Raw genomic sequence first — 18,858 nt, 5'->3', positions numbered from 1 at the left:
TAGGATCGATAATAGCCTGATTACGCACCAATGGTTCGGGACTCGACATAACTTGGTCAACTATACCTGTTAACACACCAAAACAGATCGAAACCCGTGAAGCACGTAATATGAAGGAAACGAGTGTAACAAGGCAATAAACGACCAAAACGGGCCTAAATACATCCAAAATCACCCATTTATATGCCTTAAAGCGCGCCCTAATGTGCGCTTGTCACTATCTTTTTGGGACTTAAATTTGGCAATAAGGGAATATCAATAAGGGACGAAGGGAGAGTATATGTTAAATTGTTGCAAATAATATGAAATCAAGGTAGTATATTTCTATAATATAAGGGGGGAGGGGGAGGGGGAGTAAAAAGTTTGTGTCCAACTTTTGAGCTACCTAAGTCCTAAATTGCACTAAAAGTTACCCAAAAGAATAAATGAAATTTTACATATTAATGTGAGTTTTCAAATTCTAAATAACTATTCCATATTTCCATTAATAAGAAAGCAAAAAAAAAAAAACATTTACATAAATACGCCAAGCAATTTAAAATTATTACATTACAGTTTTTTTTATTTTTATTTTGTCTTAAATTTGATTTTTTTTTTAAATCATATGTTATTGTGAAATCGATCATCACTAAATATTATATCTTTTTCATTCATATACCACAATTTATAAAAACATTTAAAATATAATTTAGATTGTGTATTAGCAAAGCACAATATTCAATATTCAATTTTCTTTTGAAAAAAAAGACATTATATAATTATTTATGGCTTATTATTTTAAGAAGTTTTAGTAATTTTTTTTATTAATAATATATCTAGCAGCTATAACATTAATAAAGAGTTTATTGAAAAAATAATTAAATTTATAAGTGACGATAATTTTCATATTACTAAATTTATACATAGATCATTTCAACATTTTTGTAAAATTTCAACTAATCATTTGTGATTAAAAGCATATAAGAGGCACTTATGGGCAATTCATGTAATCGTTCTACAAGATTAAATATGAATATTTATTAAAATTAAGTACATATCGCGTGCATTATATTTTAGTATATAATATAAAGAGACTAATTGATTAAAATAACTAGTCATTTTCAACAACTATGTTTTCTCAATATTATACTAAAGGATCAAAGCTAGCTCATATCCACCCCAAACAAATTGAAAGTATAGTACATTATCTTTATCATGAAACACATTTAAACAAACTAGTACTTGACTCAATAATTAAGCTAAAATACAAACATTATCTCCCCTTCTTTGAAAAAGATACATCTATAATCTTTTAAAAATGGCAAAATTCATAGAACTTTCAATTTACATTGAAATGCAAAGAACATAAGTTAGTCAAGTGTATGTGACATTATGACCTAATTGGTATACACTAGACCCTAGTGTAGGTACCACACCCTACACCCCCCTCTAAACGATGCGTTTAACAATCTCCCTCATATACTCACTTTCTGCAATTGTACAGTAAAAATCAAACCACCATTTATCTTTTTTCACTTTCTCTCTCCTCACCCATTTTCAGCATTTTCTCTCTCTACACCCATTTTCAGCATTTTCTAATCCAAAATTTTCAACAAACTTTGCGACAAATTATCCAAAAAAGTTGTTCAACTGCTACATAATTCAACAAATCAAGGTCAAAATTCAAAGGAGTAAGTGATTTTGTTCATATTTAATTCGAAAAAGAGTATAAACCCTAATTTTTATAATTTATTGTTGCAATTATGTTACAGGAACATTTACTATTTTTAGTTTTAAAACTAGTAATTTGAACAAGTACATTTTGAATTTTGAGTATGAAGTATTTCATTTTTTTTATTGCAGTATGAAGGAAATAGCTTCGGAGAAGAACATCAAAAAAAAAAACTGGAGAAAAGTAAGCATTAATTAAATTAGTTCGTAGTGGTTTTTTTTTTAAAAAAAAAAATTATAAATGTTCATTTTCATTTTGATAAATGTTCATTTATATATTAGTATACAATCATTCACATGTTAATAAATGATTAATACAAATATTTATTTATATATTACTACACAATCATTGTAAAAATCTCCTATTGTAGATCAAGAACTTTTAAAAGATATTAAAACTTATGGTATAGATGTTAACATTTCTACAATTCCGAGGTAATATATGAACATATACTGAATTATAAATGTTCATTTGTATATTTGAATCTATTTGAGTTTATATTTGACTTTATATGCCAAAATAAAAAATGTTCATTTTTATGATACGTTATGCACATTTATGAAATGCATAAATATTCATTCATGTGAGTTGAGAAACTGACTTATGCATACTATGAAATCTTTTGATCATATATGAAATTCATAATGTTCATTTACATATATAGTAATGTAAATCAATGTAAGTATTATATTATAATCTTAGCAATTTTTATTGAAGAACTAATAAATTATATCTGTACATTCTTCAGTTTTGTTTGCAGAGCGAAGGAAACCGTTTCAGAGAAGAGAAACAAAGATTATAGTTCGCAGTTATTTTTTTTATTATTATTATTATTATTTTTTTTTTTTTTATAAATGTTCATTTTTATTTTGTTAAATGTTCATTTATATGTTAGTATAACGTCATTCACATTTTAATAGATGATAAATGTTAATTTACGTATTGATAAATGTTCATTTTCAATATATATAAATGTTAATTTACGTATTGATAAATGTTCATTTTCGTTCTTATTCATGATCAACAAGTAAATGCATTAATTTTAAAATGAATATGTGCATATACTTAAAAGCTTATTTTTATACTACTAATTAAAGCACCCAATTATATCATGAATTAGTTATTTTAACAAATTTAATAGTAATTTCAATAAGAGTGTGTGCTATGTTGTAGTTTTCATGGAAATAATTCTTACAATTACAATAAGGAGTGTGTGCTACCTTCAAAAATTTTCAATAACAAGTACAAAATTATAAATTTTATACATTTTTCATCTATAATAGTGCTCCTTAATTAAATGTTCAATTATAAATAATTGTATGTTCATTTACAACTATTAATAAAATATGTTCAGTTTTAAAATATTATATGTGCAAAATGACGTCACTTGGAAAGGGGGGGTGTAGGTAGCAGAAGCTACACCGGGGTGTAGTGTAAAATTTTCAATTATGACCCATATATATAGATGAATAATAAACCCAAATTATATTTGGGCTAAAATTAGGCCTAATAAATAGACAGTTGTTAACTAGAAGTAGAAAATTAGTGTAATAGAAGAGAGGGTGTCAGTCACGTGCTTAGAGTCGCATCAAGAATCTTGACATATACATCATTCCATCAAATACCCAACACAAACTCTTCTAAAACATACCATGCGCCCATGGGCCCATCCATGGGCCCAATTCTCCTTTAACCTCTTCTTTCTCTCACATCAAATTTCTTTTATTTAGCCCAATTTTTTTTGACCCAAAATAATTTTTAGCTACACTTAAATTTACCTTACTCTGCAACCATCTAAAGCAAAAGTGGCAACAAACAAAATGAAGGTTAGTTCACTAGTCTTTACTCTCCATGCAACAATTCATGAATCATTTTCATTGATGTTTTTTCTATTTCTATACAATACTATAATATCGCGCTCATGGTATTTTGAACATTCTTACCTAATAAATCGACTAATTGCTGACATTTCTTTTATTCAGGTCTTTAATTGGGTTCATCGGCGGTTTCTGAATGTTAATTCATGCACGGCTTTTCTCCAAGGTACTCTACTTTTCATTTTTCCACCAACATGATAGCTTGATTTTAAATTATATAGGGAGTAACATAGTTATTATTGATAGCTTCCATGCATTGCATGAAGGGTTTAGACAATTATAAGATAATATATATAAATTTGATTGTTATCATGCAAAGGAACTAAATTATTTATTTTATTTTGTCAATGCTACATATTATATTTTCTAAATGCTACAAATTCTATTATGTCATGCCATGTTTTACACTATATTTCTTAGCTATAAAGGCATGTAGAAAGTTAAAAACTTCAACAATTTAATTTCTTTAATAATGGCCACTTAAATGTATGTAGTATGCTAATATACAAAAATACATATACATGAATATGAATGGTGCAGAAGATGAAGTAGAGAAAGGTGCAAGCTCAAAGATACAAAATGATAAGCATGTTTTGCTTGGGAATGATGCTCATATGGTAGTCGACATGCTCGACCATTGGAATGATGGAATTCTATCCATTGGAACTATTGCTATTAGTCCCTTGGAGGCTTGTAAGTATGGAATGCTCGAGGAAGAAGATGATGTTCGTGACCACGAAATGGCTAACATTGTCAATGAACATGATGTTGATATCGACAACTATGAAATTGAATGTGATAATGAAGCAAGTCCTTTGATGAATGTCGAGTTTTTTAGCCATGAATTGGAGAAGGTTATTGGTGCTAACCATGAGATCATTGAGGAAGAAGTTGTTGAAAATGTTGTGGAATTGAAAGATGCTAATAATTGTGATGTTAATGAGAATGAAGGACAAACTAAGAGGAGAGTTACTCTTGCTGACCTTTTCTTAGAAGACTCTGATTATCACCCTGTCAAAGTGTTGAAAGAGGTAGAGGATGTTTATGTTGATGATGCTTTTGTTAAGGATGATACTAGCAATGGAAAACTAAGCTTTGAGATGACTTTGAAGCCGACTTCTCGTGCTAAAAATGGCATCTCTAAAGCCAAAAAGCTCATCAAGGAGGATTTGCACCCACTCAAGAAGTTCAACAAGGTAACGAACTTTTCTTATTCCATATTATCTGTCGCTTAAATTCACTATAAATTAGATAGATAATAATAAAAAGTAGAGAGTATGGTGTTTCATACTGTTTGGTAACAACTTTTTTAATTGCATATTAACTGTCGTTTAAATTGATAACTTAAATAGTTGGCACCTGGAAGTAATTGATTGTCGTATTAATGTACCATTAGAATAATACTAATCATGTTTAGAATATATTGATACATAATAGTAAAAAGGTTTGAAATAACTGGATGATCGACAAGAATAGTTGAAATTGATAAGTTATTAGACGAAATTGATACCTGAAAATTGATAAGATACTTGTTAGCTATAAAGGTAGCAGAACGTTAGGATTGGTAGTAGAAAAGTTTAGCAAAGCCTAATGAAAAGGATTAGCTAGCTAATTGAATAGAAAGGTATCCTTTGGTTGACTGAAAATTGCGTTTTATGAAAGTTTGATTTTATTTTTTTTACTGGAAATCCTTCTTAAGTTGAAAGTCAAAAGGTTAGTTGTAGTTTATCAAGCTATTTTAATTTTGAGTTCTTAGTTACAACTAACTAATTTTACTCACTAAGTGGTTCTTAACTTTATGAAATAGTAGACGACAAAAACATCTCAAAAGTATGTTAAATAAATATAAATTAAATGAACTAATTATTTTGATTTATAATACTCCCTCCATTCATAATGTTAGTCCCATATACTAATTTAGGCGTTTTAAAAAGCTCTATCCATATTGAATATATTCCATTTTAAACTTAATTTTTATTTCCTATTTTACACATATTAAATTATAATTGGTTAAATTAATTAATTGTTGATTGATATCATGGCTATAAGTAAGGAAATCCCACCCTTGAATTATGCAATTATGACTAATACTTTCCAACAAAAAAAAAAAAAAAAAATAAGAAAAAAATTAATTTTAAACAATTTTGTAAATTAATTTAGATTTCAAATATTATTCTTTTCTTATTTTATGTGATTGATTCCATATGAGAGTATCATATTAAAACAAAGGGATTAGTAAAATACGGAGTAGCATTTTGAATTAGATGTCAAATTGTCAATTAAAAACATTAAGTATTTTACAATCCATTTAATGAATAGACATAAATGATGGCAATAGTATGTAGGCCCTCTTTGATTCACCTTAATTTTGCTGAACTGAAATTATTTTTACTTAATTGAACTTATTTTTACTGAACTGAACTTAATTTTACTGAACTGAAATTATTTTTACTGAACTTAAATTATTTTTACTGAACTGAAATTATTTTTTACTGATTTTCTATTATAATTCTTCTTTAAGAAAACTGAATTTTACTGAACTAAACTTATTTTTACTGAACTGAAATTATTTTTACTGAACTGAAATTAATTTTATTGAACTGAACTTATTTTTACTCAACTGAAATTATTTTTACTTAATATTATATTTTTAAGATGGAGATAACAGGGGCCGTAATGAATTGATGGAGTTTTAATTAAATCATTACTATTACCTCTACTATTACCATCAAAACGAGTTGGTAAAATACAAAAGCAGTAACAGTATAATTGTCAAAAATCGAATTAGATTACTTTAGACAAGGACACTTATAATTTGACAATAACCAAAAATAAAAGTGGATGTGCATAATGTCTTTGGATGCCATTTAAGTCATCATAATTCATGAAATTTTTAATTATAATAATAATAATTAATCAAAAATTGCTATAAATATTTTTAGCTTATGAAAAGGATGATGAAAAAGAAGATTCACCCGGAATTCGAAGGAAAGACTCAAAAAGACATGCATATGGATCCAAGCTATGGTCTTAGGGACCCCATAAATGATCAAGATGCAGCCAATAACGAGTTAGCTTCATTGCTTCTCATTCAAGGTATGTCTAATCTTCTAGCTGTATTATTTACCTATTTATATTATACATATTAATGCATGTTTATTTTGTCAATCATAATATATAAGTATATGTTGTCAAATTAACTTATTTCATAATCAAGTAGTCATGTCATAATCATTTTTATCTATATAATTTGTTTGGATAATTGAATTGAGACATTAATTATTGCTAAATCGGGTAGAACACCAAAAAAAAAAAATCTTATGGTTACGTATAAATCCAAATCTTATGATTTATTATTAAAAATGTTCCACATTTTTTGCAAGATTGACTGAACCATTCTTATTTTGTAGGGTGAAATCTAATGGATCCATTTTATATTTTTAGGTAAAAAAGAAAGAAATGAATTGAATCTAAGCCATGTACATGCTTTTCTATAAAATTATCTATGTAGTTTTATCCCCAAAATTGACTATTCTTCTTGATCTAATCTTTGCTAAGTTGGTCACTAATTATTGAAAATACATTTGATCAATACCCCACAACTGAGTTGATAGCTTACTACCTTCGTTTTCAAAAATCTTGACATCTATTTTTTGCATACAAATTAAGGTAACTGTTTGATATTGTACGGTCTTAAATTAGACATATAGGCACTTGCAGATTGGATTCCCATTTTAATGTTGTTTGTATCAAGGCAATTTAAGAGTCTTTTGACCAAAGGATGAGGGACACCCTACCCCTCCAAAAAATATTGATTGCATAATAATATAGTGTGAAATTTAGTAGTATGTATAGTGTGAAATTTACGTGATCCACATAAAATGTATATGAGGGACACCGTACCCCGCCCCTCCTAAAAATATATGATCCAGTAATGTAGTGTGAAATTTATATGATCCACATAAATTGTATGATCCATAATAGCTATGAAGCTAGATGATGAAGCTATTTACTATTGTCTTCTACCCTTTGAATGTATTTAGGTTGTGGGAGCTCATTTAGAATCATTATTGCAAATTGCAAATGTATTCATATGTTTGGATTAGATGATTTTTTCTATCTGTTTACTTAGAAGAAATCTATAGTAGGACCAATTTGTGTTTAGCGTGTTGTATGAAATAAAGGAACACGCATCAATTTCATGCATGCAATGTCCAACATACTTACAACAACTCAAGTAAAACTATACAAATTAAAGTACATTGTCTACAAAAAAGAAAGTACAATTTTATTAATGTAACTTTCCTATCTTATTATCCCTTATCAATAATTTAATATCCAAGCTAGGAATGGTCCCGTTAAAAAAAAAATAAAAAAAAAAAATAAAAAAAAAAAGCTAGGAATGGTCAAATTCGTATACATTTTCTAATTTAGTCTCCTTCACATGCAAAATCATTTATATATATACTCATTAACATAATAACAACTACTTTAATTTATCATCATATATCAGTATGATAAATATGATTAAAGCTTATACTTGCATATGATTTGAAAAAAAAACTGCGGAAATGTATAAATATTAATAGTAAGAAAATTTTATTTTTACCACTACAAAAACCTCGAATTTGTTTTTTAACACTAAAAAAATAAAAAAATAAAAACCTTTATTTCCACAAAAAATTTTAAAAATTGGATTTTATGGGGTTAAAAAACATTGTAAAGATTGAAGTTTATATCTCACCTTTTTTCTATTTAGTGTTAAATATCTATGATATAAAATTATAAAAATTTAAAGTGTCGGCAAAATAAAAGTATATGCACAAGACATGAAAAATATGGATGTAGAAATCTTTTATGAAATTTGGAGCATTAATATATAATTGAAAATATTTCATCCATATATAGTTAGATACTTATATCTAACCCTATTTGTTGGATTTCATGCCTCCTTGAACAGGTTAACCCTTAGCGCATAGCTCCTATTGATTTAGCAAACATATAGGATGAAAAATGTACCATTACATGTATAATAAGTGCGTGACAGGTGGTAAATATTTTGGGGGAAAATATTCAACCTATAGGATGGTAAAAAGTACCACTAACATGCATAATATTACACAAAAATTACTACAACGTATTTAGACAACTTATACCTTAATAGTACATTATACATGCATAATGATAAATAATAGTACATTATAATGTACCACTATAAAATCAGTATTTTTCCAAAAGCTTGTCAAATTTACATTTTTGCCCTCCTATACATTTACAAAACATATAGGACCTATGCGTTGAGATGCACTCCCTTGAACGTGGTATCAAATCTCACCTTTTGTAGTTTTCACTTTATATTAAACATGCTAAACTTACATTATTTGATCTTAATCTCAAAATCATATAATACCAATATTTAATGTTATCTTTTGTATATAGTTAACCACATATTAGTGAACATATATTGATCTAGTATATCGCATGTGTCATAAAACTAGTTAATTGCATTATATAATATTTTCAAATATAAATGAACATTCACCTCAACAAATGTTCCCATCTTTATACAGATGCTATGATTTGAGCTGCATAGAAGATGATGATACAGCAACGGCTCCAAGAAAGTGTAACGATTACTTGTCAATCAAGTCTTGTATAATATGCAATGTATGAATTAGGCATATGTATTTATTTTATTTTTTTCCCTTTTTTTTAAAAAACAAAACTTATGTTAAGGTTATGCTATTTGTTGTTTATGGATGATTTTAGAGTTTCATAAGAGGGTTAAAATTTGTTTATGTTTTTGAATGATTAATTAACTGCTTATGTTTAATTATGGTTGAAATTTGAAAATAACTATTGCAAGAAAATGACTCTCCACGTTATTGCAAGGGCAATGATAGTGTCTTATGAGTTTTTCATGACATTATTTGAAAGTTTTATGTCCTACTACCATAATCAAGATACATTTATGAAAATATTAGAAAATTGATAGTTAAAAATATAAGGTAAGAATATATGAAATTAAAATTTGTTAGAAATAACTTAATAAATAAATTAATATTATTTTACTCATTCTACCCATTCCACTCAATCAACAACTCAATCCCATAAGCTCCCAAAGTCCCAATGAAGAAAGAGCGAGGTTGATAATACTCCTTCCAAGAAAGCTAAGATGAAAGAAATGAAGGAAAAAGCAAAGATACATCAAAAGGTAGATGATGTTAAGAGTTAGTAGTTTCTCTTTGTAGTACTTCTAAAACTTTTGGGAAAATTTTTGAGGGCATAAATGCAACTCTTGGCACTATATGGCAAATTCATGGTTCAAAGCCGAATAAAGGAAGCAAAAAATGGATGATGATGTGAATAAGGTGTTGGAAGAAGTTATGAAATTAGATGGCGTTTCTCCTTCGGAACCCTTAGAGGTGGCAACGACCCTCACGGCTGAAAAACATAAGCTTTGAATATTTTTTCAAGCTCCGACTAACTTGAAGAAGCAATATGTGAATGTTGGTGTAGTGGTGATTGAGGACTATACTTGGTAAGGAGGACTTGTGTTCGATCCCCCGCAACAACAATTGAGAGGGGACTGAAACCTAACCACCCAAAATTGATCTCCAAATTCGGATTAGCCTAAAGGTTGAACCAGGTGGAACACACACACACACACCAAAAAAAAAAAAAAAAAAAAAAAAAAAAAAAACCTAGTTGAAACACCATATTTTATGCCCCTTGATAGTTGGAGTATTATAGAGTATGAGATTAGTCATATTAGTTTTCATAGTATGTATCAATTAATAATTACACATTAATTAAAATACGATTAAACTCATTACAAATTATAAGTTATCCTTAAAGGAATTAAGGTAATCATAAAATTCCCCTCAAAAAAAAAAAAAGGTAATCATAAAATTAGTTAAAATTAATGACCATCAAATTGACTTATAGTAAAATTGATGTAAATCTGCCTTATACAATACTCTCTCTGTTTCATAATGTTAGTCTCATATGGAATCAATCACATAAAATAAGAAAAAAAATATTTGAAATCTAACATTAAAGTACAACATAATTCATAATTAGTTTACCTTATTCAAATTTTTTGATTTTTTATTAGGAAAACACAAGTCATAATTGCATAATTTAAGGTAAATATTTCCTTACTTAGAGTCTTGTCATCGATCCACAATCAATTAATTCGAAAAAAATCAAGTTATAAATTACATTCAATATGGGTTGATCTTTTTGAAACGCCCAAAATAATATATGAGACTAACATTATGAAACGGAGGGAGTATCATCAATTATGAACAACAAAATCCCTAATTTCTAGGAAACAAGATCCAACACAAATCATCTGTGATAATTGGTCATATTTATTCCATGTAAAATTACTCGTACTGAAAGGATTTTTTTTTTTTTAAAAAAAAGATGTCATTACTTGGCTTGTATCAAAGATTCAAAGTTGGACTCAACTCCTCAAGTGACCTATATTGGCATTTTTAGCTTATCTTTGATACTAATTAGATAATTTATTGTTACAGATTTATAGTATCTATATACCATTATTATTTATTTAATAGTTTCGAAATTTTACTTTCATATAGCTAGTGTTTGTACTAATAGACACCTTTGTTAGCACCTCATTGTACCAAAAATGCACTAGAACTTATCATATCACACGGGTTGAATTGGATTCAAAATGCTCATAGTGCATATAGTTATATTTATATTAACTTAACTTTCATATTAGCTAGGTTTAAAATTTTGTATGAATAAGTTACTATCCTAAATTAAGCTTCAACATGATAGGGTTTTCTTTGGACTATGAACATTTCCATATCCTAAATTAAGCTTCGACATAATAGGGTTTTCTTTGGACTATGAACATTTCCATTATCTATAAAACATCCCCATAATGATAAATGACCATGGCAAGGAACGAATGAATAATTTAACATAATAGGAATCCTAAAGTTAGTTAGATAAGTGCTGTACTAATAGAAAGGAATCGTTTACTATCCTAAATTAAGCTTCAAAAGTAAAGTAATGTGCAATTGTGCATGTTAAGTTTATTAAAAAGTCTCTTATGTTTTGCGTGTAAATAAGTTCATTGGCCTAGTTAAGATTTGTGTGGGATCCCAATAACTATCAAATAACTTTTCAAATATGTTCAAATGAATCAACTAGATGAAATTTATCCATCTCCATTGTTGTAACAAATTGTTAGATCATTATATAAGTGCCTGAGATGTATGTATATTCTAGCAATAAGTGCGAAAGATATTTTTGGATTCAATAAATATATGTGTGTGAGATATATATTCCAGCGACACGATGTACCACAATTCATTGCAAGCCTATTCATTGATCATTTTATTTTAATTTATTTGAATCAATTTTCTGTGTTTGTTGAAGTTAGATTTTCTTTGCAGACATTTCTTATGTCACTTTAATTTATTAAAATACATAATTGATTTTTTTTTAAAAGAAAAAACCCCTACTATATTATGTACATTCATTGAATCAAGTGGAAAATAATATAATATGTTGTAGTTGAGGGGGGTATATAAATTAATCAGTTGGTAATAAGAGACATAAATTCTTCAACAAAATAAAACATACATCAAATCGTTTATCTTTTGTTTAAAGAAAACAAGCATCCGAGGCATTACATAAGACTTTGAAAGGCTAACAATTAACAACGTAACTACCTCTGTAGGCTGGCTTGGATCACCTTCCTCACATGCATGGCTTATTAGGGTATTACAAGACACAGTACTAACTGTCAAATTTACGACACATCTTTCTTTATCTATCTCTCATCTAGTATCACCATCTTTTCATACTTTATCTTTACCTCTCTATTATGGTGTACGTTTCGAGTTTTGGATAATGAGGAAATGAGGATGATATTAGTTTTTTCGATAAATTAATATCCTATTATTTGTTTAACATTGTTGCTCCTTTTTTATTGGACATGACTATTAACGCGTAAAGTTGACAAGTATTATCTTTAAGCATATATATCTCAATAAAAAAAAAAAATATTGATAACTATATATATATATATATATATATATATATATATATATACATATATATATATATATATATATATATATATATATATATTAGTCAAATCCAACATAATGTGAAATCTTAACAATTGATTTATAACAAAAAATATCTAAATAAAGTATATTTATAGAATAAGGCAAGATTGGCTTCAACACCTTAAATTATAGCTTGAGTACATCCAACACCTTAAAATTTGACTAGTAGAACACCATCAACTATTGATTGGGGTGCAATGCGTGCTAGTAAATCAGTAATGGGTAATTTAGGCACTCAAATTGAGACAATTCTGGTAACCAAAGGGTAATTGATGACACATGTTTCACCCGTACCTCAATCAATAATTGGCAGTATTCTAGCTACTACTCAAAGTTCAGTGTGTTGGTTATACCCAAGCTATAATTCAGGGTGTTGAGACCAATTTTTCCTCAAAAATTCAAAATAAAGCATGTGAATAGATTAAAATGTCAAAGTATAGCACAAATGTTAAAAAATGAACTACTAGATGAACATGTACATTCCTTTATTCATTCCTATGCAATTGTATATGTCGAAGGATGGAGAGTCTAATCAAGTACAAACTCCTTTTCTCTCAATTCAAAGCTTTTAGCTACTAAAAGAGAGTTTTATGCTAATATAGCACTTTTAGATGTTTGGTTGGTATGTTATTTGTCCTTAATCACACAAGACATAACATATCATTGTTGTTTAATCTCTTAATTAGCCAATTAGACAACAAAAACCAAATCTAGCCTTTTTTTAAAAAAAAAAAATAGTATATTATATAATATAATTATGTCTTTTTTTTATCAAACATGTTGTCACCAAAATTTAGAGAAGATAGGGAGTTCAAAAGGTTAAATAGTAATCACTACTTCAAAGTATGGATTTTGACAAGGCTAACACACCGACATTAAAATGATTTTATCACTACAATAATGGTATGAACTTTTATCATAAAACAAATAATGCTCAAACCTTTCAAAAGTAAATTTACATGTACCATAGCATAGGTGATTTATTTAGAATCCAAAGGAATTCCACAAAAATTAGACACCTTATCCTCGAGTTTGGAAATCAAGAACCCTTTAAGTTACATCACTTAAAATGCATGTGCTTAATGTTGGTAAAAATATCCTAAAATCCAAGATATAATACTTCCTCTGTTCTGTTAATATTGTAACAATGGACTTTTAGCATTATTCATCATTCTTGTTTGACCATATAATATGATTTATACGTTAAGCAAAATATAGTCATGTGGGATCTTGTTGGATTCGTCTCATAAAATACTTTCACAATATCAACTTTTTATATTTTTTACCCTTACACAATTATAGATATTTAGCATATCAAATGTGCATAGGAATGCGTAATTTCCTCCTTGTTTCAATATTAATAAAACGGAGGAAGTATTTAATTGGGGAGATGTTAAAGATTTGTTGTACTAGTTGCACAGTGGTACGGAGACATAATCAACCTTAGATGCACAATATCCTGGTAACAAATGCCGTCCGCAATTAACACAACTACTTTCAAATCTGTGTGCCCAAACTCGAAAGGTGAGTAATGAATAGGACTATAGGAGGCCAAATAATTATATTTTTGTGAGAGTGAGGGATAGTTTAAGTGGTTAAATCTCTTCCTTTTCTACCGATTTTAGGTGATTTTAGGATTGATTCTTATCACTCGCCCTTGTGGCTCTCTAAATACTAATAAAAATAAAATTATATCTTAGTGAACAAAGAAAACAGAAACAAATGAAAAAAAAAAAAAACACTGGCGTTTTGATATTAGAGGGTGAGGGTTTGACAAAGTAGTGGTTAGTATAGCTTTTAGTGGTAGAGATAACTTTTATGAAAAGTAAGAAAGATTAGCTTTTAAAACTAGAGGTAACTTTTTAGGTAGCTGTTGAAAATTTATTTTTATAGTTTTAAAAATAAAATTCTGATTTATATATGTAATAGCTAGTCGACCGCTACTTTACCGAACACTCATATCTAAATTATTTATCTTCACAGCTAATAGCTTGTTGACAGCTAACCGTTACCTACACAACTAATAGTTAACTCCACGGCTACAACTACCTTCACAGCTATATTTTGCCGAACACGCCCTAACTTTACCAGCCAAAATTTCTAAAGCGGGTGTGAATCAAGAATAAATTTATTTGAATCTTCAAAATTATTGGGATCTTTTACCAAAACGGCTAGTTTGACAAAAGTATTTACCAAAACGGCTAATTATCAAATTTAATTCCCAAACTAGCTAATTTATAAGTCTTTTTTTATGAAAGATCCCTGAATTTATTAACTTGGAAGGAATTTATATATTTCTTATTTCCATTGAACCAGTTTTGTTCACTTTCTTTTTTTTTTTTTTTTGGTTTTATTTTTATTTCCTTAGAGATTTTTTTTAAGTTGAAAAATTTAAGCAATCTATATTATAATTGTAGAGTCATTTAACGAGAGCCCTCCAAATCCCCAATCCTCAACTCTCATGCATTTGAGATTTTTTTTTCTTTTTTTTAATAAAGGAAAAAATAACTACCAATCCCACTACTTTATTTTAATTTTTTTTTATCATTTTTTTAAAAAAAAAACAAAAACTACTCATTCACCCTTTCTTTTTTGTTTTTCTTTTTGTTTTTTGTTTTTTGTTTTTTTTATTTTTTATGGGACTACTACTAACATGTCACTTTATGTGTGTGTGTGTGTTTTTTTTTGTACGTAGTATAACATATAAAAAAACATGTACTCTAAATCCCCGACCCTTCAATTACGGTACTCTAAATCCCCAACCCTTCAATTATATGCATTTTTTTAGGGACTACCCTCCAAACATTTTCCATTTCTTTAATCATCAAAACCAAAAGGAAAATGTACAGCACGTTTTTGTGCAACTGGCCTCAGCGAATAACTACTTGCAACAGAACAAAGTATGTAACTCCTACAGCAAGACGCTAACCCATATGACACTAACTGAGTAACACGAGTAACCCCTATAACACTGAATGGGTAACCTTTATAACTTTGGAAAAGTAAAACCCATAATAGCATTTTGCACGGGTACACTCTAGTATACAAAACTATGAAGAACGTAAACCGTTGCAGACTCGCAGAACCCTAATTTCAATAAAAAAAATAAAAATAAATAAAAGCCCTAATTTTTCATCTTGATCATATCAATCACAAAAATTTGGAATTTCAAGTAGTACTGTTCTATCAAGACTACTGCAAATTTATACGACGATAAGGGATTTTAAAGTATTGTTCATCTTTTTCATGTCTATTAATTGTATACACTTTGTTAATGTCGGCTAATATGGATATTTTAAGTGGTTGTTTATTTTTTGTAACTTTTTTAAAAATTGAGAATTGCAACATGTATATTAGGTTGATTGTTATTGTTCAAATTAATGAGTTGTTTTAAACTATGACATTAGAATTTAAGTAAAACCTAAATTTAAATAAAATAAAATTAATTCTTTTTAAATAAAACAAATTAAAACATAAAGTGAACGGAATCGGTTCAAAGGAATATAAAAAATAATAATATCCTTTCAAATCAATAAATTTAGCTAGTTTGGGAATTAAATTTTAGAATTAGCCGTTTTGATAAATATTTTTGTCAAATTAGACATTTTGGTAAAAGATCCAGATTATTGAAAATTATATAGTACACCAGGGTGTACCATGCTCATGGTACACCTAGTGTTAAATGATGTGTTTTTAACATTTCAATTGCAAGCTATCAGTTTGTTATTTAAAAAAAAAAAATCAATGTCTTCCACAATTCATGGGATTCAACATGATATTCTCCATTTTTGCATAACTTTCAAAATTAAATTTCACCATATTTTAATTTCGAATTAAGAGACAATAAAGTTTATAAAGAATTTTGCAGAGAGAAAAATACAGAGTAAATTAGATAACATTGTAATCGATGGATCGGAGAAGGTAATTTGATTTTATTTGTTAATATTTTAATTTCAGGATTTTACTTATTAGGTTGATTATATTTCGTTATTATTTTGCACAATTATTGTAAAATATCGCTGTTTTTTTTTTTTAATTTTGATATTTATGAATTTGAGATCCATATGACAAAGGTTGAATATGATGTTCTTTTATTTTGTCAAAGGTTGAAGATGGTGTTTTTTATATTTTGTCAAATGTTGATCGATGGTGTTCTTTATAAATTGTACATATGTTCGTCATTATAGTTATTGAACAATTATATGAATGTTCTTTATTTTTATCCTTTATGTTTTTTGCTTTGATGTTCTTTGATTTATTTTGTATTTTTAAATAATATATCACTTATTAATTCTATACATATATTTTTTAATATTAATAATCACTAACTACGTATATATATTTTAAAAATCAGGATCGTGAAGGTTGATGACGATATTCTTTTGAGATCTCCTCTATTGATGATTGTTTTTCAGATCTAAAGAATATCCGTAATATTATTAAAGAACATGATAATATTATGCAATGAACATAACTTATATATATGCCTACCATGATCCAAAGACAAAATTCAAAGAACATTTTACAATAAGCAATGAACATTATGTGACGATAAAAGTACATTGTAATTACAATAAAAAAAACATGGACAAGGACAATTAAAATAAACTGTCAAAAAATCTAATAAAAATCATTATATGATATAATTATGGACATATGGAAAAAGATATAGTTTTAAAAATTAATTGTACATTACAAACAACTATAAAGTACATCATGTTTTCTAATAGAGAACATTATTAAATCACATATAGAACATCACAAAAAATTTATATATACCATCCCTAAAATGAAAATTGTAACTATATATAGTAAAGGTGAAAAATATGAACGAAATATAAAAATTTTTTAAAAAAAGGATTTTTTGACTTTTACCACCAAAAAAAATCATGAAATTATTTTTTACTACAAAAAATTTTAAAAGTTGTATTTTACCACCAACAAAATTTCTAAAAATTGTTTTTTACCACCTACCGTCAAGAAAACCGTTAAATTTAACGGTTTAAAGAAAAACTCTTTGATTTTCGTGCGCAAAACATACTGTTCATAGGTTTAGGGGGCATTTTGGCCCTACGGGTTCAATTTGAAGTTAGAATTGACAAAAAAATGATCGAAAATGCCTCGTTTTGCGTGTTTCACGCAAACCGAGGTATTTTTAAACGCACAAAAAGAAGCATTTTCGATCATTTTTTGTCGATTCCTACCAAAATGCCCCCCAAAACCCCTAAATATGATGTGTTTGGCACAAAAAAACGAAAATTTTAAAATATTCCGTTAGGTTTTTAACGGCAGTTGGTAAAAAACAATTTTTAATTTTTTTTTTTGTGGTAAAATAAAACTTTCAAAATTTTGGTAGTAAAAAACAATTTCGCTCTTTTTTTTTTGTGGTAAAAGTAAAAAAATCCTAAATTATTGAAAACTAAAATTTTGAAAACGAAATTTTATAAATTTAATATTTGAAATTTAAAAACGAAATCTTAAGTTATTTTTAGGTGAAATAATTTTAGAGAATAAAAATTATTTTTTATATAAAGAGCATTATATAGTCATATAAAGAGCCTAAAAGTACACAGAACAATCATTAAAATAAATATTATAATTAAATTTTTTTTGAAAGATTGGTGAAAAATATGATATATATATATATATATATATATATATTAAAGAAAGGAAACTAAATATAGTATTTTGGATAATAACATTTTGAAAATGAAATTAAAATTTTAAAATTTGAAATTCAAAATTCAGATGGTACACTGAGTGTAGGAACCACGCATTGTAAATTATTGGGTGCGTGGATGTTTGCCTGTTTAGCTAGAGGCTCACCCTCCCCATCGGGTAAAGAGGAGGGCAAAGGTAAACACTAAGGTGCTAAGTATTCTCATATAATGCACAAAATGTATGTATGTACATGTTACGTGACATGGTACAATATAATGCACTTGAAAGCTTTTATTCTAATCTGGAGACTCGATCAACTCCGTGGATATTAATGCAAGGCTATGCTCAATAGAGGTAAAGAATAAGAGAGCAGGATAAACTTATTACATGTGGAATAAGGCTAAATGTAATCGATCGAGTTAGTTCTCTAGTGAGCTAGAGAGGAGAGAATGGAATGGAGGTTGCTCAATTAAACAGAATTACCAATTCGCCC

General features: G+C 27.8%; 1 protein-coding gene across 1 annotated transcript; it reads left to right on the top strand.

Moving 5' to 3' along the window:
• The first annotated feature begins 3,484 nt into the window (after positions 1-3,484).
• Positions 3,485-9,532, top strand: LOC110727757. Its single transcript, XM_021907335.1, has 5 exons — positions 3,485-3,537; positions 3,694-3,754; positions 4,129-4,784; positions 6,531-6,684; positions 9,159-9,532. The coding sequence occupies exons 1-5, from the start codon at positions 3,532-3,534 to the stop codon at positions 9,170-9,172; spliced, it is 891 nt and encodes a 296-aa protein (XP_021763027.1). The 5' UTR covers positions 3,485-3,531; the 3' UTR covers positions 9,173-9,532.
• The last annotated feature ends 9,326 nt before the right edge of the window (positions 9,533-18,858 follow it).

The sequence above is a fragment of the Chenopodium quinoa genome, unplaced genomic scaffold (genome assembly GCF_001683475.1).
Source record: "Chenopodium quinoa cultivar QQ74 unplaced genomic scaffold, ASM168347v1, whole genome shotgun sequence".
Taxonomy (NCBI): domain Eukaryota; kingdom Viridiplantae; phylum Streptophyta; class Magnoliopsida; order Caryophyllales; family Amaranthaceae; genus Chenopodium; species Chenopodium quinoa.
This window is presented reverse-complemented; position numbering and strand designations above follow the sequence as displayed.

Bases quoted from the DNA above. Each gene is read 5' to 3' on its own strand.
- LOC110727757 (XM_021907335.1), top strand. The intron at 3,755-4,128 runs GTACTCTACTTT...TGAATGGTGCAG, and splicing joins ATGCACGGCTTTTCTCCAAG to AAGATGAAGTAGAGAAAGGT. The intron at 4,785-6,530 runs GTAACGAACTTT...AAATATTTTTAG, and splicing joins CACTCAAGAAGTTCAACAAG to CTTATGAAAAGGATGATGAA.